Source organism: Vanessa tameamea, chromosome 4 (assembly GCF_037043105.1).
Source record: "Vanessa tameamea isolate UH-Manoa-2023 chromosome 4, ilVanTame1 primary haplotype, whole genome shotgun sequence".
NCBI classification, from domain to species: domain Eukaryota; kingdom Metazoa; phylum Arthropoda; class Insecta; order Lepidoptera; family Nymphalidae; genus Vanessa; species Vanessa tameamea.
Genome location: NC_087312.1, coordinates 9,345,472 through 9,369,901, shown reverse-complemented (window position 1 = coordinate 9,369,901; position 24,430 = coordinate 9,345,472). Strand labels below are relative to the sequence as shown.

At 31.4% G+C, this 24,430-nt stretch overlaps 1 protein-coding gene across 1 annotated transcript; it reads left to right on the top strand.

Annotated features, from left to right (window-relative positions):
• Positions 1–546: 546 nt before the first annotated feature.
• LOC113394544 (large neutral amino acids transporter small subunit 1) lies at positions 547–14,753 on the top strand. Its single transcript, XM_026631891.2, has 5 exons — positions 547–1,391; positions 6,467–6,685; positions 10,404–10,674; positions 11,475–11,799; positions 14,182–14,753. The coding sequence occupies exons 1-5, from the start codon at positions 1,109–1,111 to the stop codon at positions 14,572–14,574; spliced, it is 1,491 nt and encodes a 496-aa protein (XP_026487676.2). The 5' UTR covers positions 547–1,108; the 3' UTR covers positions 14,575–14,753.
• The last annotated feature ends 9,677 nt before the right edge of the window (positions 14,754–24,430 follow it).

The window sequence follows — 24,430 nt, the reverse complement described above, 5'->3', positions numbered from 1 at the left end:
ATACAATGTTTTATTCATCTCTATCACATACCATTTCTAGAATTTCTTGGCACAATTTCGAAGCACTTGTTTTAATATTAACTATCGTATTATATTTTAAAACACATTAAAGCTGGACTACATATATGTATGTATATCTTGACAGTGGTGATTGATCTGTGAATACTATTATCAAAAACGTGCCACAGACGGTACACCTCTGTGGCTCAGTCAATGACCCCAAATATTATAAATCAATTGTTCATATCCTTTTATATGTCAACAAGCAACAGTTATTTCATCATGACATGGGATGTAAGACTCCACTCGAGACTTCAAGGATAACTCTACAAAATATGGCAACCGTACACGTGGTTAAGACAGGCGTGAAAGAGACAGCCAAAACCCGTTGTTCAAACTTGGCAATGATTTCGTGAGTTGGTGCTTAAATTGAAAAATATACTTTATATATAATGTGCATAAGGACCATAATGTTCGGGACATACCTCATAATACGCTGTTTCGGATGTTGACTCATTTATACTGTCGGACTCGTGGTTAACTTACGAAGTAAAATGAATAGTAAAGTGGGGACGGAGAGCGTTGAACGTGTGTACATTCGTATCACTTCGAACCGTAGTTACGAACGTTGCCGGCATATAAATTTCCCGTAATATTGACTGACCAACTATCTACAAAAAAATATTTAAAATTTAATAAACATATATTTATACAAAATTAATAATTAAATAATTTTGTACAAGTAAAATGTGTGACCTATAATTTTTTAATTGAATATTTTAACCTATTCAAATTTCCATTCTGTGCATAATTATTGCGTGCATATATTACGGCGCGTGTTATCAGCAGTTGTTTAGTGGTCAACCGACTTGATCACATTGTTATCAGGACAGGACCATTTTAATGGTGTTTTACATCGCACGTGGTGTTTCCCGCGAAAGCTTAACGCAGTGTGATGCAATGTTTGCATGACGGAAGATCAGAATATCCACAGGAGCCACCAATATGTATCTTCTAAACCATGTGTATATCATTGAACATTTAATATAAAGTGTAAAATTTGGTTCAATATTTAAAGACAAAGTTTGATATTTATAAAACATTGAAAATGACGAAAGTATCAGCAGCTGAAGGTTTGACTCCGAAGGCCATGGATGTTGGTGAAAGTGGTGACAATACAATAAATGGTTCAAATGGAGGGGTACGGTTGAAAAAGGAATTAAGTTTATTGAATGGTGTAGCAATAATTGTGGGAGTTATTGTGGGGTCTGGTATCTTCGTGTCCCCCAGCTTGGCCTTGAAATACGCAGGATCGAAGGGTATGGCGCTCATAGTGTGGATACTGTCTGGATTCCTGTCGATGATTGGAGCTCTATGTTATGCAGAATTAGGTGAGTGATTTTTTTTGGCCATGAAAGTGCGTTTCTAATAAGATTTTTATCAGTTACATGACAAGTTTGATTAACATAATTGGTTTATTATTTAGTTAAGTAATTAATATTTTTATAATAATAACTAAAATGTGAATTTTGTAGCCATTGTTTTTATTATTTATAGTTATTCAGTATAATTTACGTATGCATTTAAAAAACATTAACATTTTACTTAATACGCCTGAACTCTGATATTTAACTTATTTTTTAAAGTTACAGTATAGTGATAATAAGATTTAAAATAAGCACAATATTCGTCAAGCGGAAAATGGTCACACGTAATGAGTGTCTAAACGTTTCATTTCCAACGCGTTATCCGAGGAAATATAATGGTGTCTGGACTTCAATCAAAAGATGTAGTATTAGTATAGTGGTAAAAAAAAAACAAATTAAATCTATCTTAAAAATGTAGCCTTCTCAAATTTCTTTACAAACCGTGACCTGCTTTTCTTTGATAACAACTTTCTGAATCTGTGTTACTCTACTCTGTCTTACAGTCTTTACTTATTAGATATGTGTGAAAATCGTAACAACCAAAAAAAAAGAAACATTTTTAACTTTTAATTAGTCTATTTATTAAATCTAGAATTGTTTTTTACGAAATTCCGACCAAATAAATATCAAGATTATAATATTTGTAGTATACAAAAATAATATTATTATTTTCATCGATTTATTTATTTTACACAAACATTTTACTGTTTAAAATAAAGAATTTTCATAATAAATAGGCCAGAAATATAAAAAAAAGTTAAATTTATGTAGTTTCTTTGTACAGTCGGGGTAAGAAAAGGTTCGTCACCTGAAGATCTATTTTCGTGTGCTCAGTATGAGCGATAATCTGCTTTACCGATTGAGTATGACATATTGCGTCGCAATGTCATTATATAAATAAGTCACATCTAGCAAAGAGTATAATAGCGTTTAAAAGCTATAATAATAATAAGAAGAAGCCGGCAATCGCGATGACAATTACCAATTTTTCACAAAACCTCATAGTCCTTCGTGAATGCTCGTGTAACATCGGAGATTAGGACATTGTCTTGTATCTTATAAAAGAGAGTGCATAGTAGTAATCCTACTTCCTACTAATATTATAAACGCGAAAGTCTGGCTGATTTCTCTGCGGTATGAATGGATGTTTGTTACTCTTTCACGTAATAATTACTGAACGAATAAAATTTTGCACACAGATAGAATTTGTTCTGGAATAACATATGGGACACTTTTTATCCCGGAAAAACGTAAAATCTTTCCGGAACGTGGGTGAAACAGCAGGACGGAAATAGTAAATAAAATAGTAAAAATAAATAGTAATTATGGTAAAATTTATTAATTTAAACAAATCTTATTTATTTTATTAAAAACGAGTATATCCGCCTTTCGTATCAATCACAGCTTGTAGACGCTGTCGCATTGATCCAACAAGGCGAGAGAATATGTCGGTTCCTCTGAAGCTCTCCCAAACACTTCGGCTATATTCTAAGACAGCTGCTTTGGTTCTATCGTTATTATTTATCCACCGCTGCACCATCAAACCCCATAGATTTTCGATAGGGTTTATATCCGCCGCTTTTGCAGGCCAAGGAATCACCACCACTTCCCGGTGCCGATGGAACCACTCATCACAAGTCACGTCATTACATTAACCGTCACTTAAAATAACGGCCGAATAATATTACAAGCGTTTTTATTTTAAGATTGCAAGATATTGCAAGAAAATATATGTCATATCTAATTTAAATCTTGTAATGACTTATTAGGCCATTAAAAAGGTTTCATGTCGATATGACACTAGATGTCCAAAGATGTTACGCTATTTTGAACCAAGTTATCATACTATGTTAGTTTAATTTTATATGCAGTTGTCTGTTTAGTGCTTTAGTTTCAAAAGGTACTAAGAGTTTACGACTTAATAAACGAATGAAATTGAAAATTGACGAAGTTTTTCTTACTCTGACTGTACACGATGACATAAAACCGCTAAAACCGATTAACATTGGCCTATATTGTATCGCTCTAAAGTTTTAATCACACTGACGCTTGCCGAACGAAAGCGAAACTTGTATATTATAATAATAGAACATCATGGAGATTGAAAGTTTAAAACGTAGAAAGTTTACGTGCTTTCCTGTGCTTAAAGACTGCGTTAGCACAGTGTAGGCAGCGAATCAATAAGCTTACTTGGCGTCTGCGAATGTTTATGCAACGAGTTATCGACTTTCAATGTAACTTTTAGCGTATTGCAGCTTTTACGTCCGACTATATTTAATGTAGTACGAGCCTTAAATGAAAAAAGTTGAAATTATTTCAATAGCTTATCTAAATAACGGTAAAAACTATTTATACAAACTAACAATGCAAAAATGTATATAAGTATATGTAGCTATATAAGTATATGTACATTGTCAAAGGTCAAATAAACCTTAACGATGCCTTCTTGCTAATGTCACCAAACGAATATTGCTAGAACAAGTGCGATTTCTTTTAATGTTTATAATTTTATTATCTCGTATTTCTGTTTCAAACGTAACTAAAACTAAAATATTAGACTAAACTAGACACGATCTACAACAAAAAAAACTACACGTCAAATTTTAATGATTGTGACATTAATATTCATTATCAATTAATAAAATTGAATTACCTAAATTTCGAACTGCAATGATCTTGGAACAAAAATATTTAATAATATAATATTATTATCTCAAATATAAACAATTATATGATTATACCAATATATAACTATATTTACCCGAGTAGGTTGAAGTGCCGTTTGACCTGACACGACCTCCCTTTATCTGCAGTAACCTGTAGTGCAGATAAAAGGATCTGTATGAAACTTTTCACTTATTTGGGTTATCCTACCATCCTACCTATCTTAAATTTTGCATGGAAAAATGAAGTAAGAAACATGAATTCAACAATATCAGCTGTTGTAAGATGATAAAATCTGTTCTAAAAATGTGTCGAAGATGACTCATCTCGTTAAACTTTTATTTCTATTCAAATAGGTTCCGTCTGTATGATTTTTTGCGCCTCAGTGATATGTAATCATCATCATATCAAGAATGCTCATATTATATTACTTTATCTAAAAATATATAGCCTACTTCACTAGCTCACTTTTGTTCTATTTCTGTACTTCTTTCTACTCTTCCTTAATATTCTCTTCCTTTATTAATAGTGTCCTAGACCTTATTCACGAACAGCTTAGTGAAGAAGTCTCCTGAAAATGTAGCAGACTTGGTTTTTATCCGTGTGTTATAGCACAGTTACTAGTTTTATGATGGTTTAAGAGAATATAAGATGTGATATTAAAAATTGCCAAGCTGCTAAATCTATCACTTCTAGGTTATACTCGTATCCGTGTATCCCAGTCCATTACGAATGCAGTGAGATTATTGAACTCGCTGTCGAACTCTCTTTGCCCAAGCAAGTCTATTTTTATTTTTAAGAAAAAGTTGAAACTGTTCATGTCACTAATATCTTATTTTTCTGTATTCATTAAAGTCTTTATACTTATAATTTGTAGCCACACTTGTTATTAAAAAACATAACAATGAAATAGTCCGACGCAGATTTTCTAAAGAGCCAGTATAATGTAGGTCTACGGCGATAAGTTTCGAATGCGACAAGGACAGATTCTCGGATGTAGATTTTTCCGCGTCCATTGATATTTGTATGATATATTTGGGTTTAGAAGTAAGGAGGTCTTCTCCGGGACATTTACGACCTATTTAACATTATGTAATGTAAATATCCTTGTTTATTTTTATAAATAGATAGCTAATTAAATCATTATTTAACTACGATAATTAATTAAATAAATAAGGTAATTAAATACAAAGTCAAAATTACTATAATTTAGTATAAAAGTTAAACAAAATATATATATAGTTAGTTGATAACAAGAATTATAATATTTAAAAAAATTAAGTGCATATTCAAAACTAAAAAACGAGTTAATAAAGGAATTCAGCCCATAATCATTTAGCTAGCTTGTCGATGTCAGCGACTTCAAGTTTTTGTTATAGTCTAGAAAGTATCAATCTTCGCTTCTATGCAAGCATTATAAGGAGAGACTTGCTACTTATGAGTAAACTAATAAACTGCTAGACCGAGGCAGATTTTACTAGTAAATAAATAAATAAAAAAATTATATGATATCGTAATGGTTCTATTGTTATCTTTTATAATTATTTGTAGAGAATACAATGATTAAACTGTAATACTAATTTAATATTTTTTCTTAATAGCGTCTTTCATATATTTATGTTATGTATTTATATTGTGGCACTATTTATATAGAATAAAAATGGCCGAGGCCATTATATCCAGTTTTGTGCTTCATATTTTTGTCATAATTCGATTAATAATAATATTTAAATTCTTAATTGGACTATTAACAATTCTATAAAAGTAAATTTTATTTTATGATCAAAAAAGTCTTATTAACAAACCATATTTTTAAAACTGTATCGTTTTGTAAATGATCAGTAACTTATTGCATCTAATTTAATAGAATTTGTCTATATTTTATTGATTGGATTAAATTTCATAACACTATTTCTTCTGAAGTAACTTACTACATGTTTAATTAGGCTCGTGGAAAAAGGTAAACTGTTACTGGGAATATGTAATTTTATGAGAGGTTATTGAACTTAACTGTCCAACGTATTTCCAATGAAAATTACCGCATAATATGTAATTACTTTTTCTGAGCGACAGAGACTGGACGAGCTTAATACATTTCCTGTAAAATTTCTTAGTTAAGACCGTTACCTTTGATTTTGTAAATAGAAAGAAGTAGTATGTAACAAAAATATACATATTTATATTCAATCCGCAAATTAAAATCACAAAATAATTACGAAATATTCTTATACATTGTTTGAAATTATTAATAATAATTTCATATACAAAATGCTCATCAGTCAAGACTGAAGATCTAACTTAAAAATCGTGTGTTGTTTAAGTTCATATGTACGGAATAAGTTGCAAATGTGTTTATATCTTAATATTAATTTCAGGTACAATGATTCCAAAATCAGGAGGTGACTATGCCTACATTGGCGAGGCATTTGGAGATCTCCCAGCATTCCTCTACCTGTGGGTGGCGCTGTTCATCCTGGTGCCCACTGGCAACGCCATCACAGCACTCACTTTTGCTCAAAACATACTTAAGCCTCTATGGCCAGTTTGTGAACCTCCTGCAGATGCTGTGAGCCTTATAGCTGCTGTTATTACATGTAAATACAACATTTTTTATTTTTTTACATAGGAAACTATTTGATTATAATATTAGAACTTTATTATTATAGGAACTAACGCGTAAACTACGTAATAATGCCTATGATTTTTCATTATCCTCTCTTAGTATTATATAGTATTCATGATTAGCTCGCAAGCCTAGTCTGCAAACGGATATTGGTGACCAAACCTCGGGTATAACAAATAAAATGTTATTGGGATATTCTGTCAAAAACTTTTCAGTAGCAGAATTCAGAAGATGCACTTCCGCGCCTCGGAAAACACATAAAGCTGTTCATCTTGCCCCTGAAGTAAATCCTATTAAGTCGCAATGCTGACCTATCTGCTGGCTTTGAAAATATAGAAATGGGATAAATATTAGATACCCTATTCATATTAAAGGGCACTTATCCTTTGTATTTCGTAGTCTCCAATGAGATTGGCCGTCGATATATTCCTCGCTCAAGTTACAATGTATACTTTGTATCATAAATTATATTCGTCTTATTACATACTTTTATTTCTTTTAATGCCATCATGGAAACATTGGTCAGTAATTTATAAATCATGTTGCGTTTCGTACTTCCAAAAATATTTAAAGACCCTTGTCTTCATAAGAACTTTGCAGGAAACATGACGCGCTCATTAAATTCGTATTTATTCCTCGAAACGTTCCCATCGTATCATCAATCAGAAATTCGTTATTCTTTTGTACGTAAATAAATATAATCTCTTTGCACAGCAACGTCGTGGTCTTTCGGTTATTTAAAAACAACCGTTTCTGTTTAAACCAGTGAAGATACTCGCAGTACATTAATGATACGACTTTTTGGTATGTCTTATTGCGTGGAGGTGAACGTCCATTTGATGTTATGAAGAATTTAATCGTACATATAATGGTAGTAAATTACGAACAGTCTTGTAACTTACGTCGATGAGAAACTGCACTTTTTTCATATCAACTGGCTTTAAAAATTTCGGTTATTTATTTCCTTCGTTGGTTTCGAATAACCAAATAAACAGTTTCGATGTTTGATATGTTCTTACTGGTAAAAAGTATTAATAAAAATTATTTCGTGGAACGTAATTAATTATTTACAATAGTCGTTTTATGTTTTCAATAATATTAATGCGACTGATGTTGTCTTTAGGAATAAATGACAGCACAATAAATTTCACATCTCGTGACGAATTTTAAAAGTAATAATAATTACAGTGAGAAATAATTTAACAGTTTACTATCACCTTGCTCTTATCTTTTTTAAGTTACACACATACACATATTACATAAATTACATAAATTACGCCGTGGTAACGATGCTGCCATTAAAACTGTATTCGTTCTTGAAAAAAGAGCTATACCGGCTATTTATAATCTTCGAGCTCGAGATTCCCTTCGGGATGTTCTTAATAAAGTAGTTGTACTTACGCGAGCGTCACAATATACATACGCTTAAGAACCATAATGATTATTTTAATAGACAAAGTGAAAATGGTTGAACGCTAGCAGTAGTTATAAACTTAATACCATATTTCCGATTATTTAAAATCAATATATCCTTCCTGTGGGCAGGCCTATTCGATCCTATAATATAATACCTACCGCAGTCCTTTTTACGTTTGCCATGCTGATATACAAAAAAAAAACAATTATTTGTTTGTGATAAACATATTATTAATTAATTATCACAGATAAAATTATCGCTGATTATGAATTAACTGACTACTTATTATGTAGTTGTTAAAAATGAAACTTTTTAATTTCTAGCTAACCCTACTAATATAAATACCTTTACAAAAAAACTATAATTCATAATCTCACGAGAAAAATCGTGTCAGTGTCGATGCAATAAAAATGAATGAATACTAGCCAGGGCATCTATTTGTCGCCTCCATCCGCGTCTTTATACTGTCGTTGTGGTGGCGCGCAGTACTGATTGTGCCTGACAGGATAATGACGGTTTCCTCCCGCATCATACTGACACGTACTCTGTGCAAAATTATCCGATCGTAGGTAACATAAGGGCCCGTAATGACTTGCTGTGATTATATTTGTCCTCTAAACCAGCTTTGCCGTAACTGTGAAACTTCGGTCTACCTAAATATTTATTTTGACTGCCCATGGTGCACAAATTCATGCAATCTATTATGTGAATTATATTGGTGTTCAAAATTAATTATTCTATAAAGCAAAAACAACTATGTCTTCTTCTTTTGAATTTAAAATTAGTAATTACGACAGAGAGGCAGAAATCGGCGTATTACTATTCCAACCCTATCCAATTATTATTAGTAAAGGCGATAAAACATAATTTCTATTTGTATAAATATGTACTTAGAAAAAACGATAATTCTTTTAAAATTAATTATAACTCTGTAAGTACAATCATTAGTCATTTTTGTTGTTACTTTCCTTATATATAACATTTTACTTACCGAAATTAATTTCAACCAAATATTTTGGGACAAATTTTGTTTATAATTAAATGTCTATGTAAATAAAACTATTTATTGTTTAACATTATAGAAATATACTAAGACAACTTTAGGTTATGACGCGTTATATAATAATAATTATAATTAACTTATTCTAACAAAATAAAAACAATAAAATACAGAATTATTGTTACTAGTGTTCGCTTTGTCGTCAAAATTCGTCCATAATAATTATTGAAAGTTTGAGAAGAACAAATTTATTTAATTAAAAGTTTATTTATAATACAAAAAAGTTATCGATTGACGAACAGCGAAGGAAAAAGTTTTTCTGCTTTTTCATTGCCTATCTGTGTATAGATTTTTTTTCAATGAATGAAGAATTTATAATTTGTTTTATGGGCATGAGCTTGACAATAAATAATAATTCTTCGAGGCATATTGGGGCCCAATGAAATAAAATAATTAGTTAACTGCGTGAGTCGAATGACGACAAATATTTCTTTAAAATAAATCTACTGTCAGTGCCCTATAATATATACAATTTTTTTAATAAAAGAGAAAACATAGCTTATGCAAATAATTAGTAGGTATGCTAAAACATTTGATATACAATATCTTATAAGATACAAAAACAAACTAATTAAAACACTTTATTATTAAAATTTCTGAACTCTCTGATAACGGTTTTCCATAATAATTTAAAATATCTCTCTATGTTTTCAAAATATTTTATTATCGTTGACCTCTTCCTCTCCTCAATTTTTAAACAAATATAAAGTTATAATCTTTAATTAATAACTATTGATAAAAGCCACTAAAAGAGATGATTGCGCGTCCAATTCAGAGTCATCAATGAATATTCAAATTTATAATTGCGTTTATATTTCATTACGTGCTCGATGGTGAAGTAAAATATCATGAGCGTCTGTATGATTGAGTTAAATTCTGCCATATGTCTATCCAATGTCTAAGCGACCTGCATTGCAGCAGCGTCATAGAATAAAATTCGAATCTTCTCCTGAAATGAGAGGTAATTTTCCCACACCTGCCCAAAAGTAATGTATTTAGTGTAATTTTTTTAGAGCTCTTGTATGTATTTATGTGATTTTTTTTTTCAACAATAGCTTTTAAGTCTGAACCAACTTGGATGGTTAACGTTAGAATCAAATCAACCTCCATCATTGCGATATATATAAATTAATTCATTCATTCAGGGCAATCGTGATTATTAAACATTTTATGGTTAAAAAATATATTATATAATAAAAGTTTTTTTTTCAGGTTTTTTGACAGCTCTTAACTGCTTCAACGTGAAATGGGTGACTCGTATCCAAGATTCGTTTACAGCGGCGAAAATATTAGCATTACTAATAACATTCTTCGCCAGCTTGTGGTACTTATTCTCTGGTCACACTGAGAACCTTGAAAACATGATGCAGGGAACTATTACTGAACCAGGAAATATTGCTATCGCTTTTTATACGGGCCTCTTCTCGTATTCCGGCTGGAATTATTTGAATTTTGTAACGGAAGAACTGAAGGAACCGTACAAGTGAGTTTTAACTTTTAAAAAGCTAATCGGTTTTTAACAAAACATTTATCACATAAATATATCTGCAAAACCATGGAAACAGTTAAGACACGAAAAATTGCATTACAAAGACGGATACCTCGTATTAGTTATAATACTAAATCTCTTGACTCGTATATCCCTAAATACTCTATATACTTATTATTGTAAAGTCATACCTGACATAGACACTACTGACACTAGCCTTGTAGCGTATATCATATTAAGATATTATATTAAGATGTTCCAATAGACAATTTCTACTGCTGTAAACTACTTAGATAAATTCCGTACATTATTAAATAATTTTGCAATATATTGCAGGAATGGAGCACTATTTAATAATGCTTGTTATTAAATTATTAATTTGAGTTATCAGTTTCAGTCTATTCTTTAAAGAATACAATTTTTCTATACAAAAATTTGCATTATCAGTAACATTCTACACTTATCTATATTAAATAATATATATCATATGTTATGAAATTTATTCTCATTTATAATAATACTAGGCTTCGCCCGCGTGAGAACGTAGAAGAGGGGTGTAAGTTAGGGAGTTTGGGTACATTTTTTCTGGGGTAAAGTAAAAAGTAAAAAGTCAACAAACTTTAGCTCATGAAAGTTTGCGATTATGAAATGCGATCTATTTAATTATTATTGGACGTTAATTTTTATATAAATATTTACTTACACATTTACATTACTCTGTAAGCAGTAAAACATGAGACAGTTTATTAATAATATTTATAAACAAATGTTTATTTTACGTTCCTTAATTTCAGAAACCTTCCACGTGCCATCTGCATATCCATGCCAGTGGTGACCTTAGTCTACGCATTAACCAACGTTGCATATTTCGCTGTACTTACAAATAATGAGATTGGCGCCTCTGAAGCGGTGGCCGTAACATTTAGTGAGAAAATCTTGGGTGTTATGTCGTGGATCATGCCTCTCTTCGTGGCACTCTGTACTTTCGGATCTCTCAATGGAGCTATTTATGCATCTTCACGGCTATTCTTCGTCGGAGCAAGGAACGGACATTTGCCTTTGGCGATTTCTCTCATCGACATAAAGCGTCTCACACCTGTGCCTTCACTTATTTTTATGGTATGTCTTTAATTTTATATTTGTTTTCATTTCAAATAAATTGAGCATGATTGTTGACCATCAGGCTCGATGGAGGGGCCCTCCATAATTAGGAGCCTGAACCTGATGGCTGGTGAAGGGGACAGATAACAGTGAAATATAAATCGTATATTTTATATATCTTTGTTTAATAATACAGTGTTACTCGTTATATGCAGAATACTTTCAATTATTAATAATTGATTTCTCATGACCAAATAGTATAGAAAGGTTTTCTGAAATGTAATAAATGTCATAAAAGAGTCATTAACCGCCACTAAATATTCTTACCACTTGTTTAAAAAACATTACCTAAAATAAATCATGGAAGGTGTTTGCAATAATAAAAATAGAACAGTTACTTAAGTACAACTTGTATACCTACATATAACATTGTATACAAATTGATTGTAGGTGTACCATGACTAATATCGTCAACTAGTTGAAACAAAGTTTTTATAATACTAACGATAAGTGAAAAATTGTTGTGACGTTTTCTTCAACAGAGTATCAATACATAAGGCAGCGATACACAGAGTAGTAGAAGGTTAATGAAAATGGCAAGATCATAATTAACTAAATCCACCTTTGACATCGAATATTTTTAGTAGACATTGGATTAAAGGGAGTTTCTCATATTTCATTTTTAGCGTTCCGTACCTAACGGTAAAAACCGGATCCTATTTTTAAGCATTCGCTGTCGGTCCGTCCGTCTGTCTGTCACCAGGCTGTATATCAAAAACCGCGATAGCTAGACAGTTAAAATTTTCACAAATTATATATGTATTTCTGTTGCCGCTATAACAACAAATACTAAAAACAAAATAAAATAAATATTTAAGCTCCCATACAAAAAACGCCATAATTTGATTATTTTGCTCGATATCAATACATGTTTGTACCTACTGTTGTGCGAGTCCGACTCGCACTTGGACGGTTTTTAAAGTATACTTATCATAAGAGTTGTACCAAAATTAAACTCTATGCGAATTATTGTTAGTTAAAATGTCCATTTTGACAGAACTAATAAGAAAACATATAATACTATTTTTTTGTCCATTCCATTAAGTAGTAACGCTTTGATACGTTCATAATACAATATCTGTAATAACCATGACGATAATACTATCAGTATGTACAATGTCAGCTTTGTAAGAGAAAAAATCATAGGCAAAGAATTTAGATTAACATAGTAGCAAATTACGAATTCGATTTTAAAAATGGAAAGCGATTTTTTTACGTGTAATTCATTTATACAACATGACAGTTGTTATCCTTGACATAAATTGTAACGATTTTTGTATAAAATCTAAATAAATTAGAGTATTAATAAATACCTACGGACTTGATGTGTCTACTGTCTACAGATCAAGACCAGTTTTCTTAGAAATATTTTAATGATTTTAAAAATCACAACACACACTCGACATATAAACAAGCATTAAATAATATTAAAAAACTTAAATAAAATTAATCATTCTTACCAGATGTATAATTTTTTTAAGTAACAACGACGAAAGTTAAGAGTGGGAGAATTAAATAAGGTAAAGTCATTGATTCAGTTGTCCATTTCAGTACAATCATATTTAAAATTAAAATAAAATTAAAGTTGCTCTAAATTTGTTTCAAGTTTATGTTATTATTTCACAATATATCTGAATAATTTTACGAGTAAAATGAGGTGTAACATATCTATTTATACACATAGATAGATAAATAGATAATTTATCTCTTTAATTATTAATTCTTAGGAGGTGTTGAAATGTTTCTTTTACTGGAAATAAAATTAGAGTTTTAAATCGAAACAAAGGTTTGTTAGATTTTTATTGTTTACCTCTGTAATTGGGACTATGTAGCTCAAATAGTATACATAAGTAAGACAATTACTAATAATTTATCGTTTTGCATATTGGCCTGGAAAGTTTGCGACACGTATTTTTGCAAAAATTAGGTTTATTTCGTAGACTTTACATAATTTTTTTAAAATTAAAATATTGGTAATCCTGACATTAGATCAAATTCATAACATCGAAAAACACCATAAAGCTGGTAGCACACAAATAGAAAGTAAATTAAACAGTTTTTCTTAAACTGTAGGTTTCATATTGTTCATCTAGTAAATATCAAACAAAAATGAAATGTACATATAAAAATCATAAAACATACATTTTTACCACTCGAAACCATTTCGACCTCTTTTAACTGGGGCATCTTTAAATAATGTTTGACTATTTGAACAATTGGGTGAATTGAGTCTTTAAAGTGATAAAAAACCGAGGTCTCTTAAGATCCTACTAAGGTATCCAAGTTAGCAAAATATTTTATTTTATATAAAAATGTTAATTAATTTTTTTTTCTTTACAGTGCCTTGTGACACTCGTGCTTCTGCTGTCCAACAACGTGGAGTCTCTGATCGTGTACGTTACTGCGGTGGAAGCTCTATTCATCTTGTGCTCAGTGGCTGGACTCTTGTGGTTGCGGTACACTCGCGCTGACCTGCAACGACCGATCCGCGTCAACCTCCTTCTACCAATAGCATTCCTAATAATTTGTACATTCCTTGTAGTCTTCTCCTGTTTTACTCACCCTATGGAGGTTGGGATCGGTGTGGCCTTCATAGCACTCGGTGTTCCAGTATTTTGGGTGTTCATTGTATGGAAAGACAGGCCGAGCTGGCTGCTGAACGCATGCAACAGTTTCAACGTTTTCTGCTCCAAAATGTTCCTATGTCTACCAGAAGACTCGAAAGATTTATGATCGTTAAGACTTCAGCTTAAAGAGTGATGTGCTTTCGTTATTAATACTATATAATGTGCGCTTATGAGCATAATTAAGTTTAGATCTGCTTAGTCAATTAGTAAGCTTAAAATGATTCCTGTAAAATAAGATTGAGTTTGTAATAGACTTTCAAATTATAATAAATTTCTTATACATTGTGGCCTTTATTTATGTAACTTACATGTAATAATTCCTTTAGAATTCATTTACCATCGCATCTATAGAGGTAATTACTATTTTTATATTATTTTTTACGTTTTCACTTGCAAAACAAATAATAATAAACATTATCTAACGGAATATACATCTTATTCCACGACAATCAGGTCCACTTTTAGTTAAAAAATACAAAATTAGAAACAAAGTTGTACTTCTGATAAATATGAAAATCCGGTAAAATAAAGTACCCGATAAAGTAGTCATAAGTAGTATAATACACTTTAAAAAATGTACACATGCATTTTATTTGAATATATATATTTATTGGCGCCTAAATCGGATTAATGGATAAGGTTGGCTATAAAACAGTCTTTCAGTGAAGGTATCTTGTATACGGCATATAGAAGTAAAAATTGATCCATCACAATCCTTAGTTGGGACTCTTGAAGTTAGTGGTTAAATTTGAAGAATCGTGTCAATACTCATTAGAGTAAAATGGAATTGGAGAGAAACTTAAAAATCTGCCTTCAAAACCTGCTACTTAATTTTCCTTTTATTAAACCCATGTATTAATTCTAAATTATAAACACCGAAATATTCAATGCACGTTATATACTCTCTCTAATTCATACATTTTGACGCTTTTTCGGGGTGAGACCAATATAAGATACATCTCCTCACCTCTACATTTTAAAATCAAGTTCATTCGTTTTACAAGTTAGCTTAATTTCATAAAAAAGTGTTTGCTTTAATAAACGCAAAGGCGCTATTTATTTTAATTGGCCTTATTTATTTTGGTTATATGATTATTTAAAATTCAACCAATAGTTAAGAGTTAGAGTCGCTTTTTGTTAAATGCGGTCAAATGGAAGAAGCGGGTACTGGGGAGTTCCCATACAGAGATGAGAGCAAACTTCATGTAGGCCAGGTTTTGCGCCTTGTAGAGTTTTAGGCGATGCGCTGACGTAAAGTTCTGTTTCATCTTTCGTTTCTTCGAAACTGAACGACCGGTCAACGCGGAATTTGAGTTTTATTGGGGTTGAATCGAACCAAATATAGTTGACATCAGTCCGCAGTTTTGCATAACATCAATTCGATTTCAGACACAAGCTTTATCCGATTCTCTTCGACGTGTTCCCGAGAAATATTAGCGCAGTCTGTATAAAATGTCTACATTATGTCGCCTGCATAACAATAGTAAGAGATGGAACGCAGCCTGGTGGTACTCAAATTGTGCTACGATCTGTTAAAAACCTGGTGATCCAGTTGCTTAATTTTCCGAGATCCCTATAGAAAAGGAACTTCGAAAGAAGTGATTTGTATCACAACCGATCGAAGGCTTACCCTATATCCACATTGACTGCTAATTCCTTCGCCTTGAACTCAACTGCTGCAGCCCATCGATGAGCCAGGTAAACCGTAACAACGATCGCTATTCAACTGGTAAATCTTCATCTTTATCTTTAGCAGAAGCTGAAAGTTAATTATGGACTCCATTATGTTGGAAAACAAGGAAGGTTATGGCTTTAGTTCGCTATCTCGGGTGCACCAAACGCAGTCTTCCAAGAGTTCAAGACTACACCCAAAGTGTAGGACAATCGGAAAACACACATTAAGACCGGTGCTAACTCTGGAACAGAAATACGCATCACGAGAGAAGAGATGCCATCGGGCCTACACTGTAATAATTCATTTCGTATTACACTCGTGAAATGTTGACAACATTACTGAAATATGTTGCTACGCCATTTTTAAACGTGTACTATGAATTTTATATTTATTTAATTTTATAGCCTATATCGCATATGACATTCTGATATTTCACACTTGTGTTATGCTGTGATTTTGGAGTACATTCTCAGAGAATCTATACTGAAGAAAATTACGAATAACGGATACAATAACTATAATGCGTAACGTAATACTCATATAATAGGGTATAAAAATGTTAACTCAGACTAGTCTTCTATCTGAGCAAAGCGAATCGTTTTTAAAAGTTACTTGTTTATAATAGCAAAAATAGAGCTGTATATTCTGCGCAAATAGTCTCCCTTGTAGTTGCTATGACCAAAATGGATCAGGAGGCTTAATAGTGCTATAATGCGTGAATAATAACTTATGCTTCGTATTGATCCTGCTAAAAACATTTATTTTTTCCTAACATCATATCATTCTAAAAACATGCCTTGACTAAAATGTAGACTATTATTTGTTCTGTTGTAAAATACCTAATAGACACTGATTTAATTTTTAAATAAACAGTACTTTATACCAGCAAAGTCACAAGATAACATTTGACAGCTCATAGAATAGAACGTAAACAATTTTAACTGTACGAATTCAGTGAACCGTGAAACAGACACGTAAATGTTTCTCTAAGAAACATTGTAGTCGTCTGGAGCTTGGCCACGACGTCTCTATTGTGTTTCAGCCGAGGAAATTGAGGTTTCATAACCACTACGGAACTAAGAAACGTGTTATTGGAAAATGTCTATTAAAACGATTTTAAATGAATAAATTGTTACATTTTTTCATCAGTTATAGTTGATATTATATAAAATATAATTTCAATCATCATTTAATAGCTGATATGGGCTTTGGTGTATAAAACACGTAAATCTTAACTGAAAATCGCTGGTCCACATAATCATACAAATGGCCACTTACGTTGCTACACATACACATCAATAGAAATATCATAAAATACTTTAAAATTTTATTTATCTTGATAGAGGACTATACTAAAAATATTTTTAATAATATTTGTTCAACACTTCCGGTGTTCACGTTGTAAAGTAAACCTGTCGTGTAAACATCGTAACCCTTTACGGAACGGACAACAATATTAATATCAGTCAATGAAATTGACATCAGAACTTTTTTTAAAGTGAAAAACACGCAAAGGTCGGGTGGTAGATAAGCTGTTGACCAAACATTTTAGTTTAATTTACTCTAAAAGAAAATTCAATATTTATTTTCAGTTACACTATAAGCTTCAATATAGTTATCATTAATTTATCTCGATAAATTGAATGTAATTCTTTAGAATATATATATTCGGTAAAATCGTCATTGCTCTATATTACATGTGTAATACACAGGCATAAAATTTAGCAAAATATTTATTTAACTGATAAGTAAATTTACTTTTTCGCGAGGATGTTGTAATAATGTTTAACGTGAATATTATGTGTCCAATCCTAAAGGGATTGCGTTATCATTATAATATATAACATCAGTTAAAAATATTCTTCTTTAGTTGTTGAATTTGTAGAGAGTAAGTTCATATTAAATCGTAAAGTTTTCATGTAAAATAAAATATACTAAGGTAAGTTGAATTTGCATTAGTGATCCCTTCATTTCTAGTTGGAAAGTGAGAATTATTATTCATCCAAATATGACCTATATATTAATTATTTTAACTTTAATTAACTCCTCTGACTTATAGCGAAATAGGTTGTTGCGTATTGGCTACTTTCCTAGTAGCCGAGTAGTGCTATTCCTAAGGCGGGAAAATCTAGAGGGCGGCCTCTGTTAACTCTGTGACTGTAACACCTTCCAAATAACCCCATATGAATATTTTAAATAAAAGTGGTAATAAGCATCTAAAGACACTTCTTGTACTTCACAGAAAGCGGTAATATTCTATATAGGCCTCGGGCAGCCAAGGTATCAAAGTAACCCCTGTGCACAGGAGATATTTTAGTAGAGCAATGTATTCGCAAACATAATTACACTGTATCTCTCATAATTGGAAGAAATAGCAATCTGATACAGCCTGAAAGATCAGGCTCTGAACCACCGATTACGTGTTTAACGAGGTATCAGAATAAATCTGTCAATCTTACCCTGGGCTAAGACTCTATATATATCGAAAATGGTTAGGCATCAACTCATTATCAGACACTATGATATCCGAAATGTAAGTCTATTCGTTTTCGTTCATAATATATTTCCCTTTTGATATTCCCTTAACTATGACACTTTCGGCTGTCCCGTTTTCTCCCCGTCATAATGACGTTGCCAGCATGTACGATAAAAATAAATAAATCCTAATTAAACTTTTTGATGCTTTTAATGGAGACCAGTCAATAGTCCAAGTAATCCGAACTATTAATATATACCGAGTTTCTTGCGAATTTTTCTTGGTAGTATTTACATTCCGAACCGGTGGTAGCTTGACGTTTAATACAGTTCTATAAAGTGACGATTCAAAAGTTCTTGTATAAGCCTATATAATTGAATAAAGTATAATTTGACTTTGATTTGATATAAGACCGGTCCTCGTCCGGTTTAACGCCGATTACCGATTCAACAGAATTTCCTGTAACATGATAAGTCGACTTCTATTCGGATGAATTTAATTTACAATCTAAAGTTGAAATTTAGGAATTTATATTATAAATAAAAAACAATTGATAATGAAAGATCATGCAAATGAAATAACAGCGTGTCTTGTTATCAAAACTAGATAAAACCTGCCATCTCATGCGCACAATAGATGGAGAATCAGATATTGTCATACAAGTAATAAATAGCGATAGCATCTGAATCATGTTAATGTAACAAAAAAAACTATAACACAATTTTCACTAGTATTTTATTAAAAAATAAAAGCAATTAGATGCTATTAAAAATAATATAAAGAAGAGGAACACCGAAACCAATTTATATACTACGATATTATCATACGAACTGATTTACGAAACTCCTCGACGATCAACTTCTACTCGAAATTATATCGATACGATTTCGATTCTCTTCCGATCTAACATCGACCGAAATGCAACTGAATCGGTGTGTAGAAAAATGTGTGTGTGTGTATATAGAAAAATCGCGAAAAGGCAACGATCACGTTTCGATTTATTTGAGATAAATTGACAAATTGTAGTAGATTTATGTGTAAGGCCTGGGCTTAAGGTGGCAAAATTCAGGAACAGCGACTAAAACAATAATAAGCTCATGTATAGTAGGTTATATAAAATATTAGTTTAGCCGAAGTTTACTTTTTTTTACTAAGAACTATCTTTAATATTATAATACCTCTCATGCTAAGGAGTATAAGATTCTAATTTAAAATTACCAATTGACCGAATGACTGGTTAGACAAACGGCAGACATTTTACAAAGACTTCATTAAAAAAAAAAGGTAAATAAAATAGAAACCAAAAAAAGCAACTAAGGTACCATACTTACGCGATAATAGAAAATACATTACGCATTTTCCTCATTTATAGAGATTTAATTGAAAGTTTACGTCTTCAGAGTAAATTAAATGTTTGTTATAGTATAGATATCGCTTATTTTCATTAATATCAGATTTAATATTGACTCTTGCTATCTGTGACGGTAGCTGGGAATATTTGTTGGGTGCAGTTGGTAAATATAAAATGTGACATCGATCGTGTACATGATTGGTTAATAAATAAAAGATTGGTACATTGACCGGTATAACATTGAAACGGATTAAATTAAGTGGAAGAGTCATGGCCGGTAACATGTATACAAGTACATTTTTATTGTTTGTTCTATTCGACTTTTATCTACTTATGATTTATTTGTTCATATCTTAAAGGATACTACTACGGTACTACGGTATTTTTTAATCCTATAAATGCTTTAATAGTACATTAGTAAGGTTGCTCCGCTACTTAAAAGCATTGTATCTATTCTTGTTTGACGAAAACATTAAATCATATAACGCAATAGGTATATTAATGAGTATTAATTGATTTTTTAAATATAATTTTCAGTATATTCTAAATTAGTAATACCTATCTGTAAAAGACAAAAATAAATACACTTTTTTCAATACATTTTACTACATCTAAAACTCATAATAGAATATAATTAGAAACATAATTCTAAAACTCATAATTATAACTGAAATTTACAAGCTGATTGATTAAAAATCGAACCAGAAATTCCGTTCCAATTTTTTTATTGGAAGAGATACACTATTATTATACTAAATAGATAAGATACTTAAAATACAGTACTTTTCACATTGAAAAACTGATGCTCAATCACTTGTAACCGTAACCTTACTTTCATCACTTTCAAAGTAGAGTTTTTTTAGAATTTAATTGCTGTTTTTTTTAACATTGCCCTTGAATTTATATTTTTTATAACCAGTCATGGACAAAGATATAACCGATATAATCTATGGATTACGTTATACACCGTATTTATCTACATTAAAATAGATTCTGTGGGCACTTTAAAACAATGTGAAAATATATGTACGTACTGACCGACGGAACACACAGATTGAAATGTACATGTAAATGTAATTTTAAGTGTACCTTTGATAGAGATTCATTTATCATATTCAATGAAAATTTGTTTTCCTTTCGGCATATATTCTGCATAATCGTGACAATTATTTGTGATTGTTAAATTAGATTCGACTCTATATATTATTTTGAATTTTAACAAATACTCTTTTGTTTTTGCGGAGACACTCCTTTTTCATATTGTTTTTTCAAAACTAAAAATAGATTTTTTAAGTATTTTAATTTAATTAGTGATTAATAGGCGAGATCCAGAAATCATTAATGCATCTTGTCAAATATAAGACTCATAAGATAGTTTTTAATAACTAACTGTCTGCTTAGCTTAAAAAGGCCATACTTTGGCCTATTAACGATTTATTAAATCAAACAAATCTAGCGATGGCAAATAGGGCTCCACTGGAGCTTTGAAATTTTTAATTTAAGCTTAATAGAATTGAAAACGAACGATTTTTTTGGGTTTTGGGTTTGTATTTTACGTATGTGAAGTATACTGTATTGTATTTTCATTAAAATATATAATTTTACCCGTAATCTAATCTTTTGAGATTTATAATATGTAGATTAAATAAATTCGGATTTTTTTGATGATTATTTTAAATATACAATGATATTTTTTGTTATATAGCAAAGGTATCTTGTGCAATTCAATTGAATTGGTTATCTTTACGACATTATAATATTTGTGTTGATATTGTTACTATTAAAAGAGTATAATTATGTAATTTGACCTATATTACAATTAGAACATAGGTTATTTTTAAAGATACTAAAATTATAAAATTAGTATTTTTATTAGGACGCTCCTTAAAATTTAAGAATCATTAACAACTGAATAGATTATAGGTAAGAGGTCACTGGCCAGCGTCTATGAAGGGTTACCTCTTATATTTCTTACAGGGGTAACAAAAAAATACCATACCATACAACACAGCCGATGGGCGGCCAACCGACGAATCTTGTCTCATACACTGGCTCACTCACAATTAAAACGTAGCCGTAAAACGAGTTATTGCTGCCCCTCCACCAGTAAAAATATGACTATCACAAATTGCCTGGTGGATGTAAAACAGAAAAATTAATTGTTCTTGAAACAATTTATAATTAAATAAAAATAATAAATAATTTATATAAGGCAAAATAATTAAAAACATAGATCTTCGTTTTTAAAATAAATATATTCTTTTATTGGTATAAAAGAATATATTTAGGATCCACTACCGTGCTGATTATGTAATATTACTTCATTTATAAAACAATACAATATCACTCACTAGCTATATCCACTTTAATTTTACTTCCAGAGATCCAATAACTACTTCGACGACATTTTTTACGACGATTAAAATCCAAAGATTATTCAAAATCTCGCTCAATGATACCATGACAGTTCAATATAATTTAAAGAAAAAATGTTTATAAATATTTAATACTAGTTGACGTTTATTCTCCCTATGATTAGAATAGGCTAAAGTATACGAGCGGCGTAAATGGCGGTGATGGAGAGCATGACGTTACAGCATATGCGGTTCGTCAAGATCCGACGATGACGCCGCGACGGCATACATCTCGACCTTACCCCCAAGCAGTACCAATACCATTGATTAATGTTTCGCATCAAAATTATACTAAATTGCAAAACAGTTAAATTATCAATTGATTTTCTAAGCTAAGAGTCAGTGATGCTAATGGAAAATCATATTTATTTTTACAATACAAAACGCTTTGCTATCTAGCTGAGTTGAATATTAAATGTGCGCGTATTCAGACGTGATTCCTTTTAAATGTTTAAAAACATACATATTAATAAAACAAAACTTTATTTAAATATTGATAGGATCCGTACTGGGTATAGATCCATTTAGTATACCATCCTGTACGATTGTTAAAACAAAAAATTATCGGATAAATTTAATTTACTATATATATATATATAGTTATATAAGACAATGAACGTATAAAGCTTTATTTGAAATGCGTTCAGGAAAATTATTGGGATCAGGCAGTTAAAATTCAACTCAAGGAAGGTTTTCCACAGGCAGATTTATTCAACCGAACTAAACCTGAAAGACCAATGGCCTCTGTCAAATAAAACTGAGTTTGTAAAAACTGAAGTGAAATGTGAACATGCTTAACATATTGCCATAGAAAAATAAATAGGACATTAAATTATAGTGACTAAACGCGGACAATAGTATTGTTTTGGGTAATACCTGCGTAAGATCGCACGAAAGGAAATGACGATGTGTCACCACTATGGCGCTGACTTTGTAGACGCTGGAGACTTGCCCCGCATGCTTTGCTGAGAGACAGAACCTACCTGCCCGGTCCTGTCTGGTCAACGAAATTATACGAGACCTCTCACTCGGAGCAATCACGTCGACGATAATCCGCGGGAGATTGACAATCATTAGAGCCGTAGCTTCCTTCTGTGAGAGCGTCGGAACTGCTTAATACTGATGATGAATTCTTCGCCTTAATCCTCCTAAGGCCCCGACGCCGGGGCTTAAAAAATGGAGCTCGAACCTGGGGCAGTGGACGCATGAGATGGGGCCTCACCACTTGTACTATTTCTGATGGCTCACGTATACTGTTTCAAAAGACGACAGCCGGGGTAGCCTCGTGCTACCGTACGCACTAGCAAGGAGCACAGGGGGCGGGGACCGATATTACCTTTGCTCACTGAGGACAGGTCACTGAAAAGATGCATTAAATCAACACAACCACGCCGATCCGTGCCGAATACGGTCAACGCAGTGGTTTTAGTAGGTAAGAATCCATTAATGCCAAATTCCCACACCAGACCGGATATCTTAATGAAAGTTTCCAGTGCGTGAAAAAGAAATGGAGTCTTCAGATTTTTTTAAAAACTAACATCATCTCCTATAAAATAACTCAAAATGCCCCGAAAAAGTTTTTGTAAACAAGTAACCTTACAATAATTCCCACCTATTAATCACGAATCATACATATATTTGTATATAATACATATTAGGATCTACAGCGTGTTTTAATTATAAAATTATTTAATGACAACATTAAGATATTTAACAATTTTTACGATACAAAAATGCGGAAGTAAACATTCCCATTCACAGGCTGTTTATCAAATGCGATAATGAGTGTTTGTTTGTTTATTTGTTCGCTTAGAATTAATAATAATTATGCATATGAACGTAAACAGTTTTGTTATTTCTTATACAATGTATACTACTGATACTTCTGTACTAATGATTAGATTGTTTAATTAAGGTCTTTCATTTCAATGATAAGCGAATAATGAAACAAGAAATTTAAAAGATACCTTCTATTCAATCGTTGTTACGAAATTATTATTAGTATTATGAGATGGTACCTAAGCACATGTCTAAAGTATCTACAGG

What these genes read in the sequence shown, in the direction of transcription:
- LOC113394544 (XM_026631891.2), top strand. Translation starts at nt 1,109, where the DNA reads ATGACGAAAGTATCAGCAGCTGAAGGTTTGACTCCGAAGGCCATGGAT. An exon ending in TCTATGTTATGCAGAATTAG is followed by an intron (nt 1,392 to 6,466) that starts GTGAGTGATTTT and finishes TATTAATTTCAG; the next exon opens with GTACAATGATTCCAAAATCA. An exon ending in TATAGCTGCTGTTATTACAT is followed by an intron (nt 6,686 to 10,403) that starts GTAAATACAACA and finishes TTTTTTTTTCAG; the next exon opens with GTTTTTTGACAGCTCTTAAC.